Below are 22,413 nucleotides of genomic sequence, written 5' to 3'. Positions count from 1 at the left end.
ATACGAAATAGTTTTGTTATGTACAAGCTTTTGTTTAGTTTTTGTATGAATACAAAACTATTATAATTTATAATTATGTTGACTTGCATTCTTCTTTTATTGCACGCATATTGTTATTGGTGTAGACAGAGTAATAATCACTTGAAAAAGAGAGAAAGCGTTCTGCGCTCACTATTCTGTGTGTTTTCGATATTATCCTTAGTAAAGTACAGAAGAAGTAAATACTAATTGCTTATATTTTGTTGTTACAAGAAAAACTCTCCCCCCGAAAAATTTTTGGTGGGAGGGATTTTTGATTCATTGATTGATTTAATTTATTTTACTTCGCGTTTTGTGCCTCTTGGCTAATTTGCGAAGATGGGGATGAGTGATGAAATGATGAAATTGATGAATGGACATTCACAAACAACCAAGCCCGACCGGGATTCGAACCCGGGACTCTTTGGAGGGGATTTTTGAGGTCAAGATTGTTGGTGGGGGAAATCCCCCCTGTCCCCCCAAGGATTTCGCATCCTGCCTGCAGGAACTTATAAATTCTATTGGGTTCCGCAACAGGACCGGAATCTTTTATCTCGCACAATTTAAATTCGGTCCAAGTTGCGTATTGTTTCAGTTCAATACGGAACTTGACCTTATTTAACCTGATCCGGAAAGAAAGGTGCCTGAACCGTATTTAAATTCATCCGGAAAAAAAGGTTCATGGACCGAATTTAAATACTTTACAGATAAAAGGGTTCTTTACGGTCCAGTACCCATTTTTGCTGATTTTCTCTCCTGGACCGGAATTAAATTTATTTAAAATTCTTGTATCTTTAACAACCTCCTTCGACAGGGCCGGTCCGTGCCCCCAGTGCCTCATGGGAGGCATTGCTCGAAATCATCAGGGGTGTACTTCCACGTAGTACACCTTGGACTGTATATTGCAGGCTAGTGAGGTTGTGGCGCCTGGACTTACAGTTAGTGTAATCTCTGTGGCGCTCTTGTTGTGTGCTGTCCATGTGTCTTTGTGATTGTCATTCATTTCGTCTTATCACAATTCATTCTCATCTTCGCAATTAGCCAGAAGTGGCAAGAAAGTGCAGTAAAATAAAATAAATCAATCAAACATTAAAATGTTGACGTGGGCAAAATTTATTGTAAAATAAGACACAATAAACGTAACGTTTCCACCCTCTAAAAGGCAAAGATTATCAATAAATAATTTAAATAAAGAAATCACTTTCGAAAGGCGTCGAACAAAAAAAAAAATGTTAAGAAAATGTATTTTCTTTTATGGCCTCTATACACTGTTAAAGCGTGTGCGGTGACAGTCTAATAGGCTCTATGGATTGTATTATAAATATCTGAGACTGGAAACAAGACTTAGACGTGCCATTCGACAGCGAGACGAGAACGAGAAAGACGTTTACAACCAGGCAAGACCTTATCTCACCTCAATACCTTCCCTAACAACAGCTACGAAGGTCAATTCATAAATGCACACTATTGTTTTTCTTACGTTTACTGTATGCTAGGCAGTATCTTCTTGCAGTCCTTCAATGAAGTCGCCCTGCTTCTCAATAACCGTATCCCAACGTCTCGGAAGATTTGCTTTGCCAGTTAAGGTACCACTATTGTTCAGTCTGCGGATGACTCTGGTACCGCTGCAGAAAAATCTTCCAGGGAGGAAAGACGTTGCCCACGCATGGGCACTTTCATGGGGAATAAGTCGAAGTCTGTTGGACTCATGTCTGCACTGTATGGCCGGTGGATCAATACTTCCTACTCATAATTGCTTAGCAAAACAGTCGTGGTGATTTCTTTGTGATCATACGAAAAGATGACCATTTGCTTCACCTTTTCTTGTGTTTGTCGAAATTTTTGGTTGTGGGCATGATGGGACTTCTTCACTCGTCTGACTGCGACTTCAACTACGGTTCAAAGTCTACGGTCCACTGTTCACCGCAAACTTCACGAAAAGCACTGTGAGTTTCTGATGGGTTTTGCCACGTAAACTTTTCAACGTTCGATGGACGAAGTTTGGTCTTCAACCGCTTGCAGATACCATTTCTAGCACTCGTCACTTCCAACTGGCGTACACTAGGGAACTGATGAATACACGTGCTTCTTCCACAACTGGAACTGGCGAACTTTGACTCTGATTGCACCATCCACTCTGCACTGTTGCCCCACTGTGCATTATTTCTTAAACGACCCTCGTAGAAAAATAAAAATCGCCCCAGTCAGAGAAGTTTGTTGATCCGCCACTGGGCACTCTTGCAAAATCCTTGCTGGAGGATATAATGGAAGCCTGTGGCCTTCACACTTTCTCCGCCACTTTCCAAATTTCACCCTCGGCCTGCGAGCGCTCACAAGAGCAATAAACACGCTGGAGGCAGGAGGGCCGAGGATGGATTTGGCAGAGCTACAGACGTCGACAGTGACACTTGGGGCTTCTCCGTGTCTACACCGGCCCTCTACACATTTTCCGCTTGTTTTCCTCAATTTCATTGACCTGCCAGTGTTCGCATGGATAATATAAGACATTTGAAAAGGGAAGGAGGGTAAGAGGTATGGACGTCACAGGGGGGTTCGTCTCTATAAGTAACCCCCCTTCTTTTTGGAGACATCCATATGTAACCTCTCTTCCCTGGACTGCATTTTGCAGACTAACGAGGCTCTGGCGTCCGGATCTACAACCAGAATAATCCTCTGTGAATCCTGTCTACGAGTGTTTGTGATCATTCTTTCATCAGCTTCAACTTACCACCATTCATCCATATCTTCGCGATTAGCCAAAATCGGCAGAAAAACGAAGTAAAATAAATTATGAAATCTCTGGTCATATGCAGCAATTTATTGTTTAAAATGTACAATGCGTGAACATGCGATAATATGTAAATACAGCGAAACTTATCTATAACGTGCACCAATGAGGAAAGTGAAAATGTCCCTAACTGAGAAGTGTTCACCATTCGGAAATAAACTTTCAATGCTATAAAATCTCGATTTGCGCAACAAAATGTATGTATTTAAACGATTTGAATTTCTTCTGGGTTTAGCGAACGAAATGTATCATGCATGTTAAGATATCCATATTCAGTTCTAATGTACGATTTTGAAAAACATATCTCCAAGTTTATTGTACTCGTTGATTATTTCCACTTTTTCGTGTAAAGATTATATTTGCATGCCTGGTATCGTTACACACGTGCCACACAAGGTCAAGAACGGTATTTTTAAACAATGAGCTTCAACGATAAGGTACTCGTCAAACGCGAAAAATACGTAAATACCGTCTGACCGTCACCAAATCATCGCAACTTCTGTGCGCACAAAACAAAAACAAACAAACAAACAAAAAAAAGAAATTATTAATGCAACACTGTTAGGCTACCTCCAAATTTCAGAAATGGCCGTTGATTTTCACTGTTGTCCTTGCTTCGGAAGTTTCAAGTCGGCGCTAGGAGATACGTAGTTTTCGGTGTCCGCATCCGTTATTAAAAAGTAATCTTCATATATGTATTTCTGCAGGGAAATTTTAAAAATATGTCCGTTATTTTGACACGTTAGAAGTGTCCGATGCAGGCATAACGGTGTATCGGTCATGTGTACCTATAACTTTACCGATTCAATAAATATGTAACTAGCATGTGATTTTGTACAAAATTCTGCCATTTTTTGTTATTATTTTAACAGATCTGATTAGTATATAACTCAGAACGCTCGTGGTCAAATGGTTAGTTCTCGTGAGCGACTTGAAAAGAAAGCCAGAAAACAGAGGCGATGGAATTTGACGCGCCGACCTAGCGTTACCCAACGAAAAGCTCTTTGTCAGACCCTGGCCCTCAGAGGGGCTGTTGCGCGATGGAGTTTAGTTTTGTTTCATTTTATAGTTCATATGCTCTGGTTTTGTAAAGTAATTGTCTAAATATGCAGTCTCTTTCAAAGACAAATTTCATCACAGTCAAGGCTTCTTATAAGTCCATTTTATGCCATGGGGGACAAGTACCGTAAGAAAAGATTTTTTTTAATATTTACAAATTTTATCATTGAAACGATATTAATATACATTATATATATATATATATATATATATATATATATATATATATATTGAGCAACTAATTTCCTGATTTTTGCCCCCACTAGATGCGCCCATACTTTATGCACAGATAAGACTAATCGGAACTGGACCTACAGTTTAAAGTGAGATCCGAACCACTACGTACCTCCACGGGGTGTAAACCCCGATACCTCTTTTTACGAGGCGAGGGACTGAAGGTATAGTCGACGCGCTACCTACGTTAACGACCGGCTGGCTTTGAAGTCCACGGAGCGCGCCAACCAGCTGCAACAATCACATTCAACGCACAGTGTTTCCACACATCTACTCTACGCCACCTTGTCCCTCCGCGCACAAGCACCTTCCCACGCTCTCCACATTGAAGTTGCAAAGTACGGCAACAGCGTATCCGCAGTCATGCGACTGAGACTCCACGTGGAGTAGACGAGCAGAATGACAGCTGCGCCCATTGGCTGAAGGTTGAGTGTGATTGGGCGAAAACAACTCGCCCGCTATTTATCCCCACCCACGTTCGTGGTGGTGGCTTTCTTCAGTTCTTCGACGTTAACGAAGTGAACGCGTGGACATAAATGGACATGTGTCAAAGGTATCGAAGACACTTAGATATAGATAGCGAGGGAACAACGAGACTTACCTGAGATGAGAGTCTATATGCGGGACTCCGGCCCTGGAAGGTCGATGGGAGAGACGACGGTGGTATCCTCGGCGGACGGCGTGGTGGAGGTGACGCTCGTCAGATCGAGGGCGTCCACAGCTGCACGGATCGCTGGAAACTTTGGCGCCAATATCCTCTCTGCAATTAGAAAAACAACAAGTACGCATTAGAAAGCGTTAGTGTTCTGTTCGAACATACCGTAAACATTACAATATCCTACACTGCGAAATGGTGTTACAGCCGCAACAAAGAGTGGTCCCAGGAGGTCTACGTCATATTTTGGTCAATGTTTAACCTCTGTGGTGTTAAAATAACAGACAAATTGTTGCAACCACTGGCGAACGCAGATTTGTTTCCCGGAGGGGCTGGAATTGTAACGGTGGATATTACTTAACTGTGTTCTGCGGGATACACTATAAAATACTAGCTGATTACCCGGCGTGAACGTCACCAATTAGCTTAGCGACTCCGAAAACTATGGATTCGACACTAATCTAGGTCATTTGTGCCATTTTATTTTTCACCCCTTTCACCCCCCCCCCCCCATGCAGACAGGTGAACTTGGAGTTGAACCGCATTGGGAGTGTCACGAAAACTATGGATTCCATTCGCAACACAGCCTGAACGTTAGACAACCCGAGAAACACTATCGTTGTGAGGATTGCATAGAGTCACGGATGTCTCTTTGTGCGGGATTTAATATCGATGGTTCTCGATTATTTTTACATGTCACCTCTTCCCACCCCACCTCTAGGGGTGCCAGGGGTGTCTTACCCCCACAGTATTTCTTTCCAGATTGCAAGTGATACGCGTACCAAGTTTGGTTGAAATCGCTCCAGACGTTCGAGAGTTATGCCGGAACAAACATACACACACATACATCCGTTTTTATATATAGAGAGATTTCATAATTACCATTTTAACCTTCGTCCCAAAGGTTCCTCGAACAACATTATTTTATTTAACTTAACAACATTCTTTTATTTAATTTTGTTACAGTTAAGTAAGTAACATATATTTCTAAACCTTTTCAACCAATATAGTGTCTCGATTGATTTTAGCACGTTGTTTATTTGATTATACAATTAGTGCAAAATGATTACGAAACCAATGGGAAGGGTTTTGGAGCTGTTAACCCCTCCCTTTATATACACCCATGGTGGTAACCAAATATTCATTTAATGAGGCGGCAAATGATTCTTCATCATCACCAAATCCATGAAGAATTCATCAAATTCAATCATCCTCGTCGCCGCGAATAGCCAAACGTGGCTAACAGGTGACGCTGAATAACAATAAATAAGTAAATTAAATACAAATTGAAAGAGGACGGCGAAAGTTTGCGGGGTTGCAGAGAATGAGAAAATTGCCGTTCCTAACGTGGTAAGCGAAAACTTGCATGATAAAATCAAAGTCAAAATATTCTCGTAATATCCCCAGCCGATCGCACGAAGCGAGCCTTTACCAACGGAGTAGAGCGTGAGCAAGAGTGTTAGCGATAGGTGCCGAGTTGAGATGACGTCAGCGCCTCACTTGTTGATTGGATGCTTTGGGATTTCTGACTCGTTCCTAAGCTGCAAATGCAGAACAACTAGGAATGTTACGAAAATAATTTTGCTCTACCATGGTTAATGGAATGTATATTCTACGAAACAATCCTATGTGTAGAAGAGACCGGTGCATTAGGTTCAACACGAATGTACCTAGTCTTACCATAAATACTGTCACAAAGTTTTAAGTAAATTGACACAAAATGCTGAGAGATATTTTAATATCCTAATAACATTACTGAAATGGATGCATGACAAATCAAAATCACAAATCAATATTCATAATGGCCGCCCTTAGCATGCACACATTCCGTAAGTCTTTGTGGCCACGCATCAATTGAATTACGCAACACATCGACTGGAAAATGAGAACTGCCTTCAGAAGAGACCGACCACTGTAAACTTTCAATATTGGGATATCTCTTCTTGCAAGCCATCTCCTGAAGCTTGGACCACAATTTGTAGTCCAAAGGGTATAGGTCCGGACTTGCAGAAGGCCAATCTGAAGTGGAAATGAAGTCTGGAACATTTGCTATGAGGGCACGCTCCATTTCTGTGAAAAAGGGGTAAAAACATCAGCCAAAGTGTACCAGCAGACAGTGCTTGAGAGACTAGTCAAGAATGTCAACAACACTCTCTTCTATGGGCAGGATTCAGCCCCAACATATATGAGGCCCGAACAACACAGCAATGGCTGGAGGCAAATGTACCAGACTTAATTTCCACTTCGGATTGGCCTTCTGAAAGTCCGGACCTATACCCTTTGGACTACAAATTGTGGTCCAAGCTTCAGGAGATGGCTTGCAAGAAGAGATATCCCAATATTGAAAGTTTACAGTGGTCGGTCTCTTCTGAAGGCAGTTCTCATTTTCCAGTCGATGTGTTGCGTAATTCAATTGATGCGTGGCCACAAAGACTTACGGAATGTGTGCATGCTACGGGTGGCCATTTTGAATAATGATTTGTGATTTTGATTTGTCATGCATCCATTTCAGTAATGTTATTAGGATATTACAATATCTCTCAGCATTTTGTGTCAATTTACTTAAAACTTTGTGACAGTATTTATGGTAAGACTAGGTACTTCTCTATGCTAAAAAAAAAAAAGGCAGAGGAATGAGAAGAGGTTCTTACCTATGAGCTGCGGGTCCCCTTGGAGTTTCCGTAGCTCATCGAGGTCCTTCCCACTGCAGAGCGGCGTGTCGACCTCGTACGTGTTATTGAAGAGGCTGTAGTTCACCTCATACTCGCCGCTGTCTTTCTTGAACGCCACCAGGGTCTCGAACCTGTGTCCCCAGAGGATCTCGCTCGGCAAGTAGGAGGACCGCGCCTGAGTGGTCATACCCGTCGACTCTATCACACCTTCCAGGATGACGACGATCTCGAACCTTTCCCTGATCATCTCCGCCGCCGACATGGCGTACAGCGGACTCTTCTCGTCTATCTTGTGGACTATGGTCGTCGGCCAGATGAAGAAGATGCGGTCCTCCTCACCGTCGATTCCAATCTTGAGCTCGTGCTGGTGGTAAGGTAGCAGCTCCCCTTCCCTAGAGACCTTTCGGCGGATGAGCTGTGCTCTGACGTGAGCCTCTATGATGTGCGACTTCCGCATGTCGCCCACTCGGAACATGAGGCAAAGTTGACCGTCTCTTTGGCAGATGACGGCGTTCCTGCTGAACAGGAGCGTCTGGGTCCTCTTCTTCGGCCTGGACAGCTTGGCGAACACGATCCCGACCATGAAGGCCTGGATCATGACCCCGGTGATGCTCTGAAGACACATGACGAAGATTGCTTCCGGGCACTCCTCCGTGGTGTGCCGCGACCCGTACCCGATCGTGTGCTGGGTCTCCACGCTGAAGAGGAAGCAGGAGGCGAAGCTGTTGATCTCCATGACGCAGGGAGTCCATCCGCTTTCCTCCTGGTTTTGAGGCAGGTGCTCCTCCTTGAGGTCTCCGTGGGTGAAGACGATGAGCCACCAGATGACCGCGAAGCCAAGCCAGCTGAGGAGGAAGTTGAGGGCGAACACGAGGAGCGTCCACCGCCACTGGATGTCCACAAGGGTCGTGAATATGTCCTGCAGGTAGCGTCGTCTCCTCTTCGCCACGTTGCCCTGTACCACATTGCAATCACCATTCTTGAACACCACCCGCTTCCTCATTCGACGGGAACTGAACCGAGTCTTGCTGTACCTGGAAGAGAAGAAAGGAAGTTTCTTAATCCTAAAAACAGTTGACTTTTAGATTGGATGAAATGGATGTATGCGTATGTAACGAAAGGATAGACAGACACTCACTCTTCACTACAGACAGAGAGAAGAAATAATTTGTTTGAATTAACAAAGCACGTTTGGTTAAACTTTCTGGCAAACGTAAACAAAAAAAGTTAGCAGGAACGTAGGTAAGAATGGTAAATACGAGGGTGAGTCAAATAATAGCCTTAAAAGTCAGATAAAAATTACATGACAGACTGTCAAATTTACATCAGGTATCAACTGCTATTTACAAAACGACCTCAAGGGTGCAAGTGAGCTTCACAACACCATTTTCATCATTTTTAAAGATGGCACCTCCTTCACACGCTTGCACCAGTGAAGATCAGTGGTTTCTTGCCCTCTGGAAGCCTAAAACTTATAGAAATTATCTGGCAAATTAAAATTCAATATCTCTATTCATGATTGCCATGCCAGCAAGTTTACTAATGGAGGGAGAAGTACGACAATGGCTTCAGTTCGCAGGCAGATGGGTGGAAAGACCTTTCCAATGGGTCCTAATTGACTGCACGTGCATCCAAAAGATTCTTCTTCCTGAGATATACAGGCACTAAGTCAAGACTTGAAATATTTGTGGATCAGCAATAGATATATACTAAAATGCAGCAAACGTGTGCAACTTTACATGCAGAAATCTACTAGATCCAAAACGAAAACCAATTAAGCTTTTGATTTGACTGTCCCTCGTATTTAGTTTGAAGGTTTGTTTGTTTGTTTGATTTGTTGTTTTAAGTCCATTTTATGCACACATAGGCTAATCTGGACTGGATCTACAGATTAAAGTGGGATCCGAACCACTATGTGCCTCCACTGGGTATCGAATCCGGGACCCTTCATTACAAGGCGACGACGCCTTCAGGTAGGTCTTGCTTTGAAGGTGTATTGAGTAAAACTCATTGAACTGTATTAGGCCGCCAAGTTCTTTGAATCTTCAAGCATACTGAAATCTTATCCGCAGAAGAAAGACGAGTAATAGAAGAAATTGCTGCAAGTTGGTACATAAGCGTCCAAAAAGTTAATACCTTGACATCGAAGGTTCTCTGTACACGATGCGGGCCCTAACTTCTGATGCCATCAATCAGAATTAAACATCGACAATGACCATGTAATCTTCTTGTAATAATCCAAATATAGTAACGGGTAATACATTTACAGAGTACATTCAGTGGCGCCGCCTCCGGAGGGAAGCAGAAACAGCTCATCTTAAAGAGAAAAAAATCATAATGTGTCACAAATATCCAAGACCTAATACCTGTAGAAGAATATCGACATTTCAATTTCCAAGGCATAGATTTGTTTTGTAAATTATGAATAACAACTTGAAAATGGATATATTGGTCCATTACGTTTCAGGAAATTTAAACGTTTAAGAACTTGCTATTGAGAGTAATGATAAATATTGCAAAGTGAGACATTACTAAATCATCACCACACATCTTTCACATAAGCATGGCAACAGATAATATCCAGCAGATCTTCTCGTTATTATATGACACCGCAGGAAGATAAAAGGGCAAGGGAAGGGTGGACAAGATAACGCGTGTGGAAATGAAGATGAGCCAGCATTGTTGCCTCGATGCGTGAATGGAATACATCCGTGCGTAAGCACGCGTCGGGATGGAACGTGCGACAAGGATATGTGGTTATCAGTAGGCCGATGGTGACTTCATACAACGTAAGAGCTGAGCTTTTTTTTCTTTTCCCCACAGCAGCAACAACTCCCAAGATGTGGTAAGATTTGAACTGAGTATCTACCTAAGTATTCGGATCACCCCGTGTGAATAAACGTGATGCAAATATATTCACACAGGGAGCGTAGATGTGTAAACATCCGATTCTGCAGATGATAGTGTATTATTATTATTTATATCTTTGCAATAAAAGGTTCTAGGTAATTTAATTATATTGTGCACTAACCTGATTAAAAGTACAGCAGAGACCAATTTATTGGCTAGAACAAACCCCAATTTCTTATAAATGAATGGCCTCCCCGATGGCGAAGTTGTAGGGTTCTCGCCTTGTAATCAAGGGGTCCCGGGTTCAATACCCGGTGGAGGCACATAGTGGTTCGGATCCCACTTTAAACTGTAGGTCCAGTCCCGATTAACCTTACTGTACTGTGCATAAAGTGGACTTAAAACACCAAATCAATCCAATCTTATAAATGAAGAATGGTAACTTTACTTCCCTCAGACACCACAAGATATAAGAACTGACAAAGATATAAACATTCACATGTGTGTGTTGAAGGCCCTGTGTTTGTCTACATAGCTCACCTGAAACTTATCCATTTATACGTCGGCCTCGCCACCGAAGTTTTCAGGTTAGAGTCACGACCTGGGCATGGGTGCTCTTTGTGAGTGTTCTTTCATTAACTACATCTAGTTATCACTTACCCTCATTGTCACGATTAGCCAACAGTGGAAGAAAAGTGATGCTACGTTTTCAATGATCCTTGCATAACGCACAACATACGGTTGCGGAACTCTGGTTGGAAACCATTGGTTTACATTATATGGCAAAGTGTTAGTAATTTTAGGGTAAGTAGTACCGCTACTTTATGAAATACCGAGCACCCCTCGTTCCTTCATATGATTCAATTAAGGTGTGCCAGGCGTAAATAAGTGAAAACAAATAAAAACCCTTCAAAAGTAAACTGCCCTTGCTTCCAAGAGTAATGGTTTCGTTAATGCGTATTCTGGATCATCTGCAGCGTGCATTTATAGCATCCTTGGGGAACTGAAGGGAAATACGGCTATTTCTTCCCGAGGGCACTCCCACCCACGTCACAGGAGAGCAGAGAAAATCTGGAGCTGTTTTCCTATCTGACGTTGGACCTTCTCCAGGCGTATGACAGCCGCGAGCTGTCACAGAGGGGTACACGGAAACCTCCACACGTGGCCGTGGGCGCTGAAAATCGTGATGGATAGCATAAGTGCTGCCAGCTATAAGCTTTAGGAACTAGACAGTCTTCAGAAAACTTGCCTGGTTAGTTTTTTGGACAATTTTATGTGGAGGAATTGTTCCGATAGTTGAACCATTGGCGAAATTCCAGATACTGGAGACAAATTTCAAAAACTGAGACGTGAATGAGATTTCAATCATGTACGTAGATCCTAGTGGGGAAAAAAAACAATCTAGATTCATTAGGGGATTATCCAAATTTTTCAGTCTGGGTGAGGGGGTGTAAGGTTTGTTGTAGGAGGATATAAGGATAAATTTTGATCCCACATGACCATATTGGGGGGGGGGGTGCTTATAGAAATCGCTAATCAAGAATTGAATGAAAAACCATTTTTTCTCCTGAACAAAAATTTAAAAACATTTAACGATGAGACAGCATTATTATGATATGAATTGTAAGTACATATTTAATTCGTGTTTTAAAAAATATGTTCCATCCCTCCGGAAATCAGACCGAAGGATGTTGATTATAAGAAGGGTAAAAAATTTTGGTCTCTTCTGTGATTCTGAATAATACCAACTTTTTTTTCAGCCTTCAGTTCTATCCTGGTGTTAGTTTTATAGAAAAACGATATATTTTCTCAAACACGGTTACTTGGTTAGAGTACTTCAGATAATTGCGACCAATCGAATCTGAAACACGTTGTGCTTGTGCGGTTTTCTGTTGAACAGAACAAAATATCCTCTGAAAACGTTGCTGACCATAACATCTTAGTGTATCTAATGTCATCAATTAGAATTAAACATTGACAATAATCATGTAATTTCCTTACAATGATCCAAATATGTTAATGGTGAATACATTTACAGAGTACATTAAGCGGTGCCTCCGCCGGAAGGAAGTAGCAGCTCATCATTGAGGAAAAAGCGTGATGTGTCACAAATATACAAGATCTATTTCCTTGGCAAAGGTCAGCAGACGTAACGACTAATTTTCATTTAGTTGTCATACATTGGTGGAAATTATGAGTAGCAACGTGAAAAAAAAAGAACAGAGAACTTCAAGTAAATTGATGGGCAAGATATTTGTTAATATCAGTGAGGCAGGCACAATACAAGTTCATGGGGTAGCTTAGATCATGTGCTTCTAACTAAATGCATGAGAATGGAAATTTCGTGCCTACTGTTGACAATTCGGAAAAATAAAAAAATAAAAGTAAACTCTGGCTCAGGCACTGATTTTGTTCGCAAATTATGCCTGTTGTGCTCGTGATTGGTGCAATTGCAAAGGAACCCTTATTTGGATTTTGTTACTACGCAAATTACATACTCGAAGTCTTTTAGAAGGCAACTTCTCCTTTCGGAAAAGAAAATGCGTCAACAATCTATCACTGGTGAAGTTGGAAATAAATTTTATTAATGACTACGTCAACTGGAAAAGTAGAAACGACAGGCAACGAGCCCACCGTACTGCATTCCCGTCATGTGCAATGGCATATTTTTTCCATGATATCTCGAACTGATGACGGAAGGGCTTTTTGTGGTCTCACAGGGAAGGAAGGGAGTAACTTCTTCTGCTTTTGTTCGTGTCGTGTGAACGGAATCGGCAATGGAGGATGAATTAATTTGGTGTTGCAAAGTCGACTCAAATGAATGTCTGTCATTTTCGGAGATTTGAGACTGTAAGAAATGGGATATCAAACGGGCAGACTGTACATATTAATTGGTACTCTATCGGTATCACCCCCATGACGTAGTGGTAGCGTCGTCGCCTTGTAATCGAGGGGTCCCGGATTCGATGCCCGGTGCAGGCACATAGTAGTTCGGATCACACTTTAAACCGTAGGTCCAGTCCCGATTAACCTTACTGTGCATAAAGTGAACTTAAAACACCAACTTAATCAATCAATCGGCATTGACCGATACAGACATAACCGATCCGATATATCTACAATCAATCTATAAATTAGTGCAGAATTCTGCCATTTTATTATTTTCATGAACATAAGTATATAATTCATATATATATCTTGGTTCCTCACAGTTTATATCCTTCTTATACGGAGTGTATTTATTTCAACCTAATGTAGTCACACATTCATATTCTTCAAGAAACATTGACAATCAACGTTACTATATCAGTTATCATTATTTGTAAATTTTATATCGGTGTAGGCTATAGCTACTTTTTACGCGTCACTAAAATATGCTAAAGCCACTTGAACTATAATTTACACTATTGCAGAAATCATAATTACGGAAAGAAACTCCACAATTATGTTTTATATAAATAGCGACAAATATGTATATTGAACTGTGAATATATTGAATCCATTGAACCGGTGGCGAACACTGCGTTTCGTAAGCTAGAAGACATCCGCCCATCCCCTAATTTTTCATATAACATTTGTGCAAACTTCTATCCAGGGTAGTAACAATAAAAAGCTAATATGACAGTATTATTCGAATAATTCATACACATTAGCTTTTACGTATTAGGCGTTATTTTCTTGATTGATTGATTGCTTTAGTTTATTTTACTTCGCGTTTTGTGCCTCTTGGCTAATTTGCGAAGATGGGGATGAGTGATGAAATGATGAAATGGATGAATGGACATTCACAAACAACCAAGCCCGACCGGGATACGAACCCGGGACCCTTGGCGTCGCAGCGCGATGTGCTAACCACTCGGCCACAGGCGTTATTTTCTTTAGGAAATTTAGTTCAAAAGAACCCGGCTTCTGTACCGCAGTGATTAGCGTAAGACGCTACGAAGTCCGGAGTCGTAGGTTCGAATCAGTGGAAAGTGACGCAAAATAACCTCGACATTCTACCGACTTCAATACATAAAAATGCTTGTTGTTTCGACGATATGGCTGAGAATTAACTGGGTCAAAAAGAAAAACGCAACATGCTACTTTGTCACACCAGCGCAAATAAGTACACAGCAGATCGGGAAAGTGAATAAATACAATTCTTTCAAGGAAGGGGGAAAAGTTCCGTTCAGACGGAACAAAGCTCGAGAGAAAACTTACACGTGCAGTGTGAGCCCAATCGTTTTAAAGTGTTATCGCATACACCATAGAACCTCTTTTGCTATTTAGTTTATCAACTATGACGTTGTAAAGTGTTGGCGGAAATATCTTAGTGCTTCACCTCTATACGTAACACTAAAGTCTTCTGGAGCTTCGATTTATCCACACAACATAACACCAAATCGACATATTATCAACGCTAATTAAATTGTTCAAATACACCTACTTGTTTCTACGTATTTATGGCGGGTTTTTGGCACACTGTAAAGTGGGAAGAACAATTATTATCAGACAAATTGTCCACTGCTGTGATCATTCACTTTTTTTTAGTAATACGAGGTTGAAAAATTCAAACAAAACACCAACGAATAAGTTAACAACTTTTGCACCAGTCTCAGTACAATTTCATTCAACAAAATCATGTAGGATGTAAGAGAATAATTAACGAAACTAATGGACAATTAGCCTGGTAATACTTATGTATCCCACTGTATCACAGATTGAAAATTTTGCTTAAACCACCCTCTTCTTCTTTTCATTTTTCTTTTTGTGAGGTACTACACGACATTAACATAAATACCTGATATTATACTAATATAATCCTGAATATATCGATTATACGTGACAAATTATGGCACAACTACGATATGATGCAGCAAACCAGTCTGGAATACGCAGAGTATCTAACGAAGATGTGATGACACTAAAGAGTATTGCACTGATAGCTCATTGTTGATATCAATGATACGGATTCAATGTTCGAACCCTGAAAACCCCACAAATTTCCTGGTGCGTCATAAGTTATACTTAACTTTAGGTCACTGTACCATTCTTCAGTGAGATACTATAAACTTCAGAGATTTTTGAGCATCAAGGCCTGTAACTGACATCTCACTGAATGACATGTCCGGTTTTTCCCTTCCAAGTATAGCTCTCATATCGAGAACTCTGGATTCAACGGTATTTGAAATTTGTTTCTTTCAATTGTTGTTTTAAGTCCACTTTATGCACAGATAGGCTAATCGGGACTGGTCCTACAGTTTGAAATGAGATCCGAACCACTGTGCAATGTGCCTCCACCAGATATCGAACCCTGGACTCCTTGATTACAATGCGGCGACGATACCTACAAGCCATCGGGGAGGCTTACGTGAGATATGACGAATAATTTCGGCTTGTGTCAATAGTCTGGCGATTAGGAAACTATTCTGTGGATCAATTGTTCAATTGCTTGAGCGTTGACATTGTATGATAAATTATTCAAATTTAAATTTAAAAAATGCGTTTCATTTTTGCAAAATAACAGTCAGACTGTTCAGTGTTATCGATATAATCTTGTACAATGGATGCACAAGTATTGCTCTACAAATTCTCCATGGCTATTTTCATTAATTCTTCTGTTGCATCCCACATGTTTCTAAGGACTAAATTTTTACGTATACTGAGTAGTAGCGTCGTCGCCTTGTAATCAAGGGGTCCCGGGTTCGATACCAGGTGGAGGCATATAGTGGTTCGGATCCCACTTTAAACTGTACGTCTAGTCCCGATTAGCCTCACTGTGCATAAAGTGGACTTGAAGCACCAAATCAATCAATCAATGGTGCAGAGGTTGTCAGCATCTTGTTCGACGTTTTGTTTCAATTCTAGAAGCTCTCAGTGCGTAAAGCAAAGAGAATATACATGGTGATGGACAATTTTCTTGCTAGTACTTGTGCATCCCACTGTCCGAGGTAAATGTCACGGTAACTTCGAACAGTGTATTCTATATTGCCGTCAAAGCAATTTTTGAAGAAAGTGTTCCAATACAACTGCACTTGTTCTAAGAAGAGATCATGGAAAATAATGCGGAGAGTTTTCGAAATATAATTTCATTTGCTCCCCAACTTTCAAAGATTTTGCTTCACTAGGGTGGGTAAATATAAAGCAAAATATAGGAATGACTATTTATTAAATTAGACACACACAGGAGATGTACTACGCAGACATTTCAGCGAAAAATGCAGGCTCGACCAGAACTCGAACAGTGTCATTTCTACACTGGGAGGAACCAGGCAATGTCGACGTCTACAGTTTTCAAAGGCAACAGATCCCGTAGCGGTAGGATCCCGCAGAGGGGATTTCAAACAAGTAAAACAGCGACACCGAAAATTCAGGCGCGGCCAGTTTGGCTCGGTAGCGCAGTGGTAGAGCAATGGCACGGTATGCCAGAGACCCGGGTTCGAGCCCTGATGGAGCCTGCATTTTCCACTGAAATATCTAGGTAGGAATGACTATGTATTTAAAAGAAAAGCACTTCTAATAGGTCGTCGCTTACGTGGTGTTTTGAGTAAAAATCTTTCCAAGAATATATTATACTGATTACCATTAGTTTATAATATTTATTATTACGTCATCAACGAGTTGACTCACTCAAGAAACAAAAAAGGACTGGCATGTTTTGGACCAAACAATGTTTGGAAACTAGGACTACCTGTGTGGGGGTGTTCAGATCAACGTCAATCTTGTTTCGACTTGATAGCAATATCCGCAAGGGGAAACGGGCAAACAGGCGTTTATCTACTATGCATATACCAAGCTCTGTTTATTCATTCCTCATTGCAGTGGAATCGGTGCTTAAGAAAGGAAGAAATTATTTGAAACTTGTCGCCCGTTGACCCGTCCTGCCAGTTCAAGATAGTGTGGCTGACAAGCGTTTGTTTTTTTCTTTTCGGTTACTCAGAAGGAATTCCTTATCTGAGAATATTTGGGTATGATTAGTTTGAGGAAAGAAGAGCTTCTGGAAAATAGGTTGACTCCTTCTGGGAATTTCCGCTTCTCTCGGAACGTCCAGAGATGTTGACCTGAACATAATTCCTGGAAGTTCGTTCGTTCGATTTATTCACCTCCCCCAACACCCCCCTCCTAAATGATTTCGAAACACCCTTTCATTTTTTTCGCCAAGAACCAATTTATGGTCATTTCGGTTCTAAAATTAATTTTACACTCCTTCCGGATGAAAAATTCCGAATAAACTCAACTCACACCTATGAGAAAAGCAAAGGTTGCATTATTGGCGCGTCTCTGCCACTGGTTCAACTAGGAGTTCATTTTCGGCGGATTCAATTTTTTTTTTTTTACACAAATTATTTCCGTATATGTGATATTCCGGTGGGATCGAGTGATTTATCCACAGAAACAGTCTTTTTTGGGAGAGAAGCACAAAATACAGAGTTTGTTTTTGAGCTCACTAATGCACAGAAAGGCTAATCGGGACTGGTCCTACAGTTTAAAGTGGGTTGATTTGGTGCTTTTGGTAAAATTTTCGTATCCGCAAAACGTATTTCTTCAACTTTACAGGAGAAAGTACTAACCGACATGAGTTTCTTTATACTGTACGAAGGTGTTGGAAGTGTTTTTTCCCCTCGCTTAAATTTTTTTCCGGTAAATCATGTAATTTTCGACATTAATACTCCGATGCACAAAAGCTGTGCCCTTGATGTCCGTCTACTACGTGAACCAAATTTTTGCGTGCGTTTCATGACGTAATAACCGGTCAGTGTTTCAAACCACGCGGTTTTGTAACTGTGTAACAGTTGTAGAACGTAAATGAACGAAACAATTTTAACTATGTTTGCCTTACCAACTAACCTAACCTAGCCTAACCTTGCCGTGCATGGTTCGTGGGGCTATTTATGAATCTTTCGTGGGGCTATCCGTGCATGGTCCGTGGGGTTTTCGAACCTGGGAAAAAATACAAAATGAGTAACAGGAAAGTAGGTATTTTTCTATGACGAAGGTTGCAACACTGCATAACCACGGATCATGGACAACGCTAGGCTAGTCAAGATTTCTCCGCCATATTGCGTGTAACGCAAGCGAAAGCGAACAAACAAAAATGGTAAAATTTTCGTATCCCCAAAACGTATTTCTTCAATTTTACAGGAGAAAGTACTTACCGAAATGGCTTTACTTATACTTTAGGAAGGTCTTGGAAGTTTGTTTTCACCTCGTTGAATATTTTTTTGCCGGTAAATCATGTAATTTTCGACATTAATGTCACTCCGATGCACGGAAGCTGTTCCCTTGATGTCCGTCTACTACGTGAACCAAATATTTGCGAGCGTTTCATGACGTAACAACCGGTCAGTGTTTCCAAATACGCGGTTTTGTAACTGTGTAACAGTTCTAGAACGTAAATAAACGTGAGTTACTGTTCATCATTTCTGATTACGAACTTGCGACAACATGACGTGCACAGAATCAGTGGCGTGCTCAATGTGAGGTTGATGGGGGTTATAACCCACCCCCCTTTTTCCCCAGTATCTCTAAGGCTATTTATGAATGGTTCGTGGGGCTATTTATGAATGGTTCGTGGGGCTATTTATGAATGGTTCGTGGGGCTATCCGTAAATGGTTCGTGGGGCTATTTATGAATGGTTCGTGGGGCTATCCGTGAATGGTTCGTGGGGCTATCCGTGAATGGTTCGTGGGGCTATTTATGAATGGTTCGTGGGGCTATCCGTGAATGGTTTGTGGGGCTATTTATGAATGGTTCGTGGGGTTTTCGAACTCGAAAAAAAATTCTAATTTTGAAAAACAAATTTAACTATGTTTCCTAACCTAACAGAACCTAACCTAACTTCCAACGATAACAATCTATTATTAATATCAGTTATTTTGGATGAACATACTGTAATAGATTTATCGTATTCACTAATCAGATCTTTATTTATTAAAATTTGTTGCCCTTGAACGTCTTGTTCTGTTCGGATTTGAGAAATATTGCTATTTAAAATACTTAAGACTGTCCTATTCTCAAACTGTCATGTTCAAAGTTAATATTATTTATGTTATTGATGTTGTTTTTAACTTATGCATGTTTGTTTTATAGATATTGTTATAATCATCTTATCACGCTGTATAAAATACATGAAATGAAATTGATGTAACCATAGCAACGAGAAATAATAAGTACTAAAAATGGTGATGGAAGTTGTGAGATTTTCTGCGCCTGTATTGTATTTATTTTAAATATAACGGTTATCGTTAATTACGCAATTTTATTTGCATTGATAATTGTTCTGCAAGTTTAAGCGCAGCGACGGTTATCAAGAGTGGCGACCCAGAAGCCAGGATTGTTCAAAAAGTGTGCAATCTTCTGATAGTGGTAAGAATGTCTGTTGTAATGGAACAGAATTTTTGGCATATGCTGAATTAAGACTTATGTCACATTCTTCAGTGTGCTTGTATAACATAACTTCTTAAGTGAATCGTCATATGTGTAAAGATCACAATGGCTGATAAGTTAAAACAAAGTAAATCTAAATCGTCGCGTAAAGAAACAAACATTCAGGCTAATACAATGACTACTTACTTTGATGCTGGTAATCCCGTAGTCGCTTCCAGTAATGCGAATACTACAGAACATGATGTTTGTTCTACAAAACCCGACAAATTATCTTGTTGTAATGATCCTGACAATGATTTGCGGTATGTTCAGTGTACACAGTGCTCGTCATGGCATCATATATCTTGTCTCAAACTTACAGTCACTCACTGGACAATTTATTCGACTACACTAGAAAATTATTATTGTAAAGATTGCAAACCAGATTATGATCCTTTTAGTTTGCCAGCTTATCTAGAAACTCTTAACCCGAATTTTGGTGATTTGTTAAGTACTGTTAAGAGTATTCAATTGCTAATGGTCGCTTCTAATGAAGACCTCAAGACGAAACTAGAACAGTCTAATGCTGAAATGAAATCGCAGTTAGAACAGTCTAATGCTGAAATGAAATCGCAGTTAGAACAGTCTAATGCTGAAATGAAATCGCAGTTAGAACAGTCTAATGCTGAAATGAAATCGCAGTTAGAACAGTCTAATGCTGAAATGAAATATCAGTTAGAAAATTCTATGAAATCACAGTTAGAACAGTCTAATGCTGAAATAAAATTGCAGTTAGAACAGTCTAATGAAGAACTAAAAACCCGAATGGATCTTGCTAACCAAGATATGAAATTACAGTTACAGCAATCTAATCAAGAATTTGCAGAGTTTAATGAGAATATTAAGTCTCAGTTTGAACAATTGGAATTGGATATTTATAGTAACCTAACTTCCAAATTTGAATTGGTTCATAAAGAAATTAATGCTGTTAATCAAAGATTAGACAACTTGACTTCCGATGTTAAAACACAACTTGATTCAATATCTTCCGAATGTGTCAAGAAAAATGAACATTTGGGAAGTGTTTTAAATAGCAATATTTCTCAAATCCGAACAGAACAAGACGTTCAAGGGCAACAAATTTTAATAAATAAAGATTTGATTAGTGAACACGATAAATCTATTACAGTATGTTCTTCCAAAATAACTGATATTAATAATAGATTATCATCGTTGGAAGTTGCTGGTAGGGAAAATGTACATCTTGGTATGTATATTACTGATTGTAATAACAGGTTGCAACATATAGAATCTCGTGTTGATGTTTTACAAACTAATTATGCAAATTCTCAACGCAACACAAAGGGAAATCTGAAATCTACCCTTGCACAAAATAGTTCTCAAACTAAGACATCACGTGAAAGGGCTAGAAATGCAGTTGACTCGGGGGTGACTAATTCATCTACTTATTCATCTGATGAATCTTTAACAACGCATGTGAAAACAACGTTCGATGAACCACATGTTCGAAATCGTGTTCGCTGGAAGCGAAACAAAAGATTTATTCCAACCTGCAATGAGGAACATTATCGAAATAATATGTCACCTAATAGTGTACAGTTTAAGGATACAAGTAATTATGCGATTAACAATATGCAGACAACTTCTAGATTGCATTCTACCGTTACAAATATTGATAAACATTCCAACGTTCAACAATGTTGTTCTGCTGATGGTGAAAATAGTTACATAAATCAAATTTTTACATACTCGCAAGAACCTAACCTCCCTGTCGTTCATCATACTAATGTCGCTGGTGAAACGTGTGGGTTTCGTCATATTTCTTCCTTGCAGAATGAAGCTTGCAGACCATGGTTTCAAGGTGAAAGGCGTAATGCAAATTTAATGACTGGCACAAGTTGTCCAAATGCTGAAATTGCTGTTAATGAGTCAAATACAAATAACAATTACTGTGATAATTCACAAAGTCAGTTTGATCGTTGTATTTCTCCAACGTCTTTACCTGTAATTACTGTTGGGGATAGAGGAAACAGATATGTAAAGATAAATGAACTGTCTCATTTACCCAAATTTTCTGGGAAAATAAAAGACCAATCGGCTCGAGAATATCTAGAACATCTTAATTCTATGCTTGATCTTATGGGCATTCCAATTAACAAAAGGCTACAGAGTATTCAGCAGTGTTTCACCAACAGAGCTGCGTACTGGTATAGAACTCACAAACGTATGTTTTCTTCATATGATCATTTTCAAAGGGAATTCATGAAACAATTTGCAAGTCCGGAAATAATACAGTCTCAGTTATCAGTATTAAGGAACAGGAAGTATGATCCTACAGTACATGGTGATTTAGAAAGCTTTGCGTTGAAAACATATTCCAATTATTGCAATTTAGTTGAGAACCCAAACGAATTGGATGTTATTCAATTAGTTATTAGCCAGTTACCAAATAATATAGCTAATAACATAACTTGTCATGAGATACGTTCTATGGACCAGTTAACAACTATGTTAAGGAAATTAGATGTTGTCCGAACTAGTAGAAGAGGACTTATTTACCTACCGGAAGAAACCGATAATAGTAGTAAGGTTAAACCCAACAAGAATCCTGACAGTATGAAATCAAAATTTAGTGTCAAGCAAATTAATGTTAAACACACCAAAAACACTTGCTCGTCTTCTACTCAGACTTCGTCGATAGATGCTCAAGTACCCTTTACTAATGAATTTGGCAATGCTAATTCAAGATATGGACAGTTTAGAGGTA

The 22,413-nt window shown here is 40.1% G+C and overlaps 1 protein-coding gene across 5 annotated transcripts in view; it reads right to left on the bottom strand.

Annotated features, from left to right (window-relative positions):
• The window catches only part of LOC145978219 (G protein-activated inward rectifier potassium channel 3-like), a 258,518-nt gene that overhangs the window by 65,272 nt on the left and 170,833 nt on the right, over positions 1–22,413 (bottom strand). For all 5 annotated transcript variants that reach the window (XM_083110679.1, XM_083110678.1, XM_083110682.1 and 2 more), the window contains exons 2-3: positions 7,406–8,460; positions 4,701–4,859 (exon numbers count right to left, since the gene is read on the bottom strand). In XM_083110679.1, the coding sequence (XP_082966805.1) occupies positions 4,714–4,859; positions 7,406–8,460 (1,201 nt within the window). In that variant the 3' untranslated portion in view covers positions 4,701–4,713. The remainder of the gene's footprint in view (positions 1–4,700; positions 4,860–7,405; positions 8,461–22,413) is intronic.

Source organism: Lepisma saccharinum, chromosome 24, assembly GCF_977018435.1.
Source record: "Lepisma saccharinum chromosome 24, izLepSacc3.1, whole genome shotgun sequence".
In the NCBI taxonomy this organism is placed as follows: Eukaryota; Metazoa; Arthropoda; class Insecta; order Zygentoma; family Lepismatidae; genus Lepisma; species Lepisma saccharinum.
This window is presented reverse-complemented; position numbering and strand designations above follow the sequence as displayed.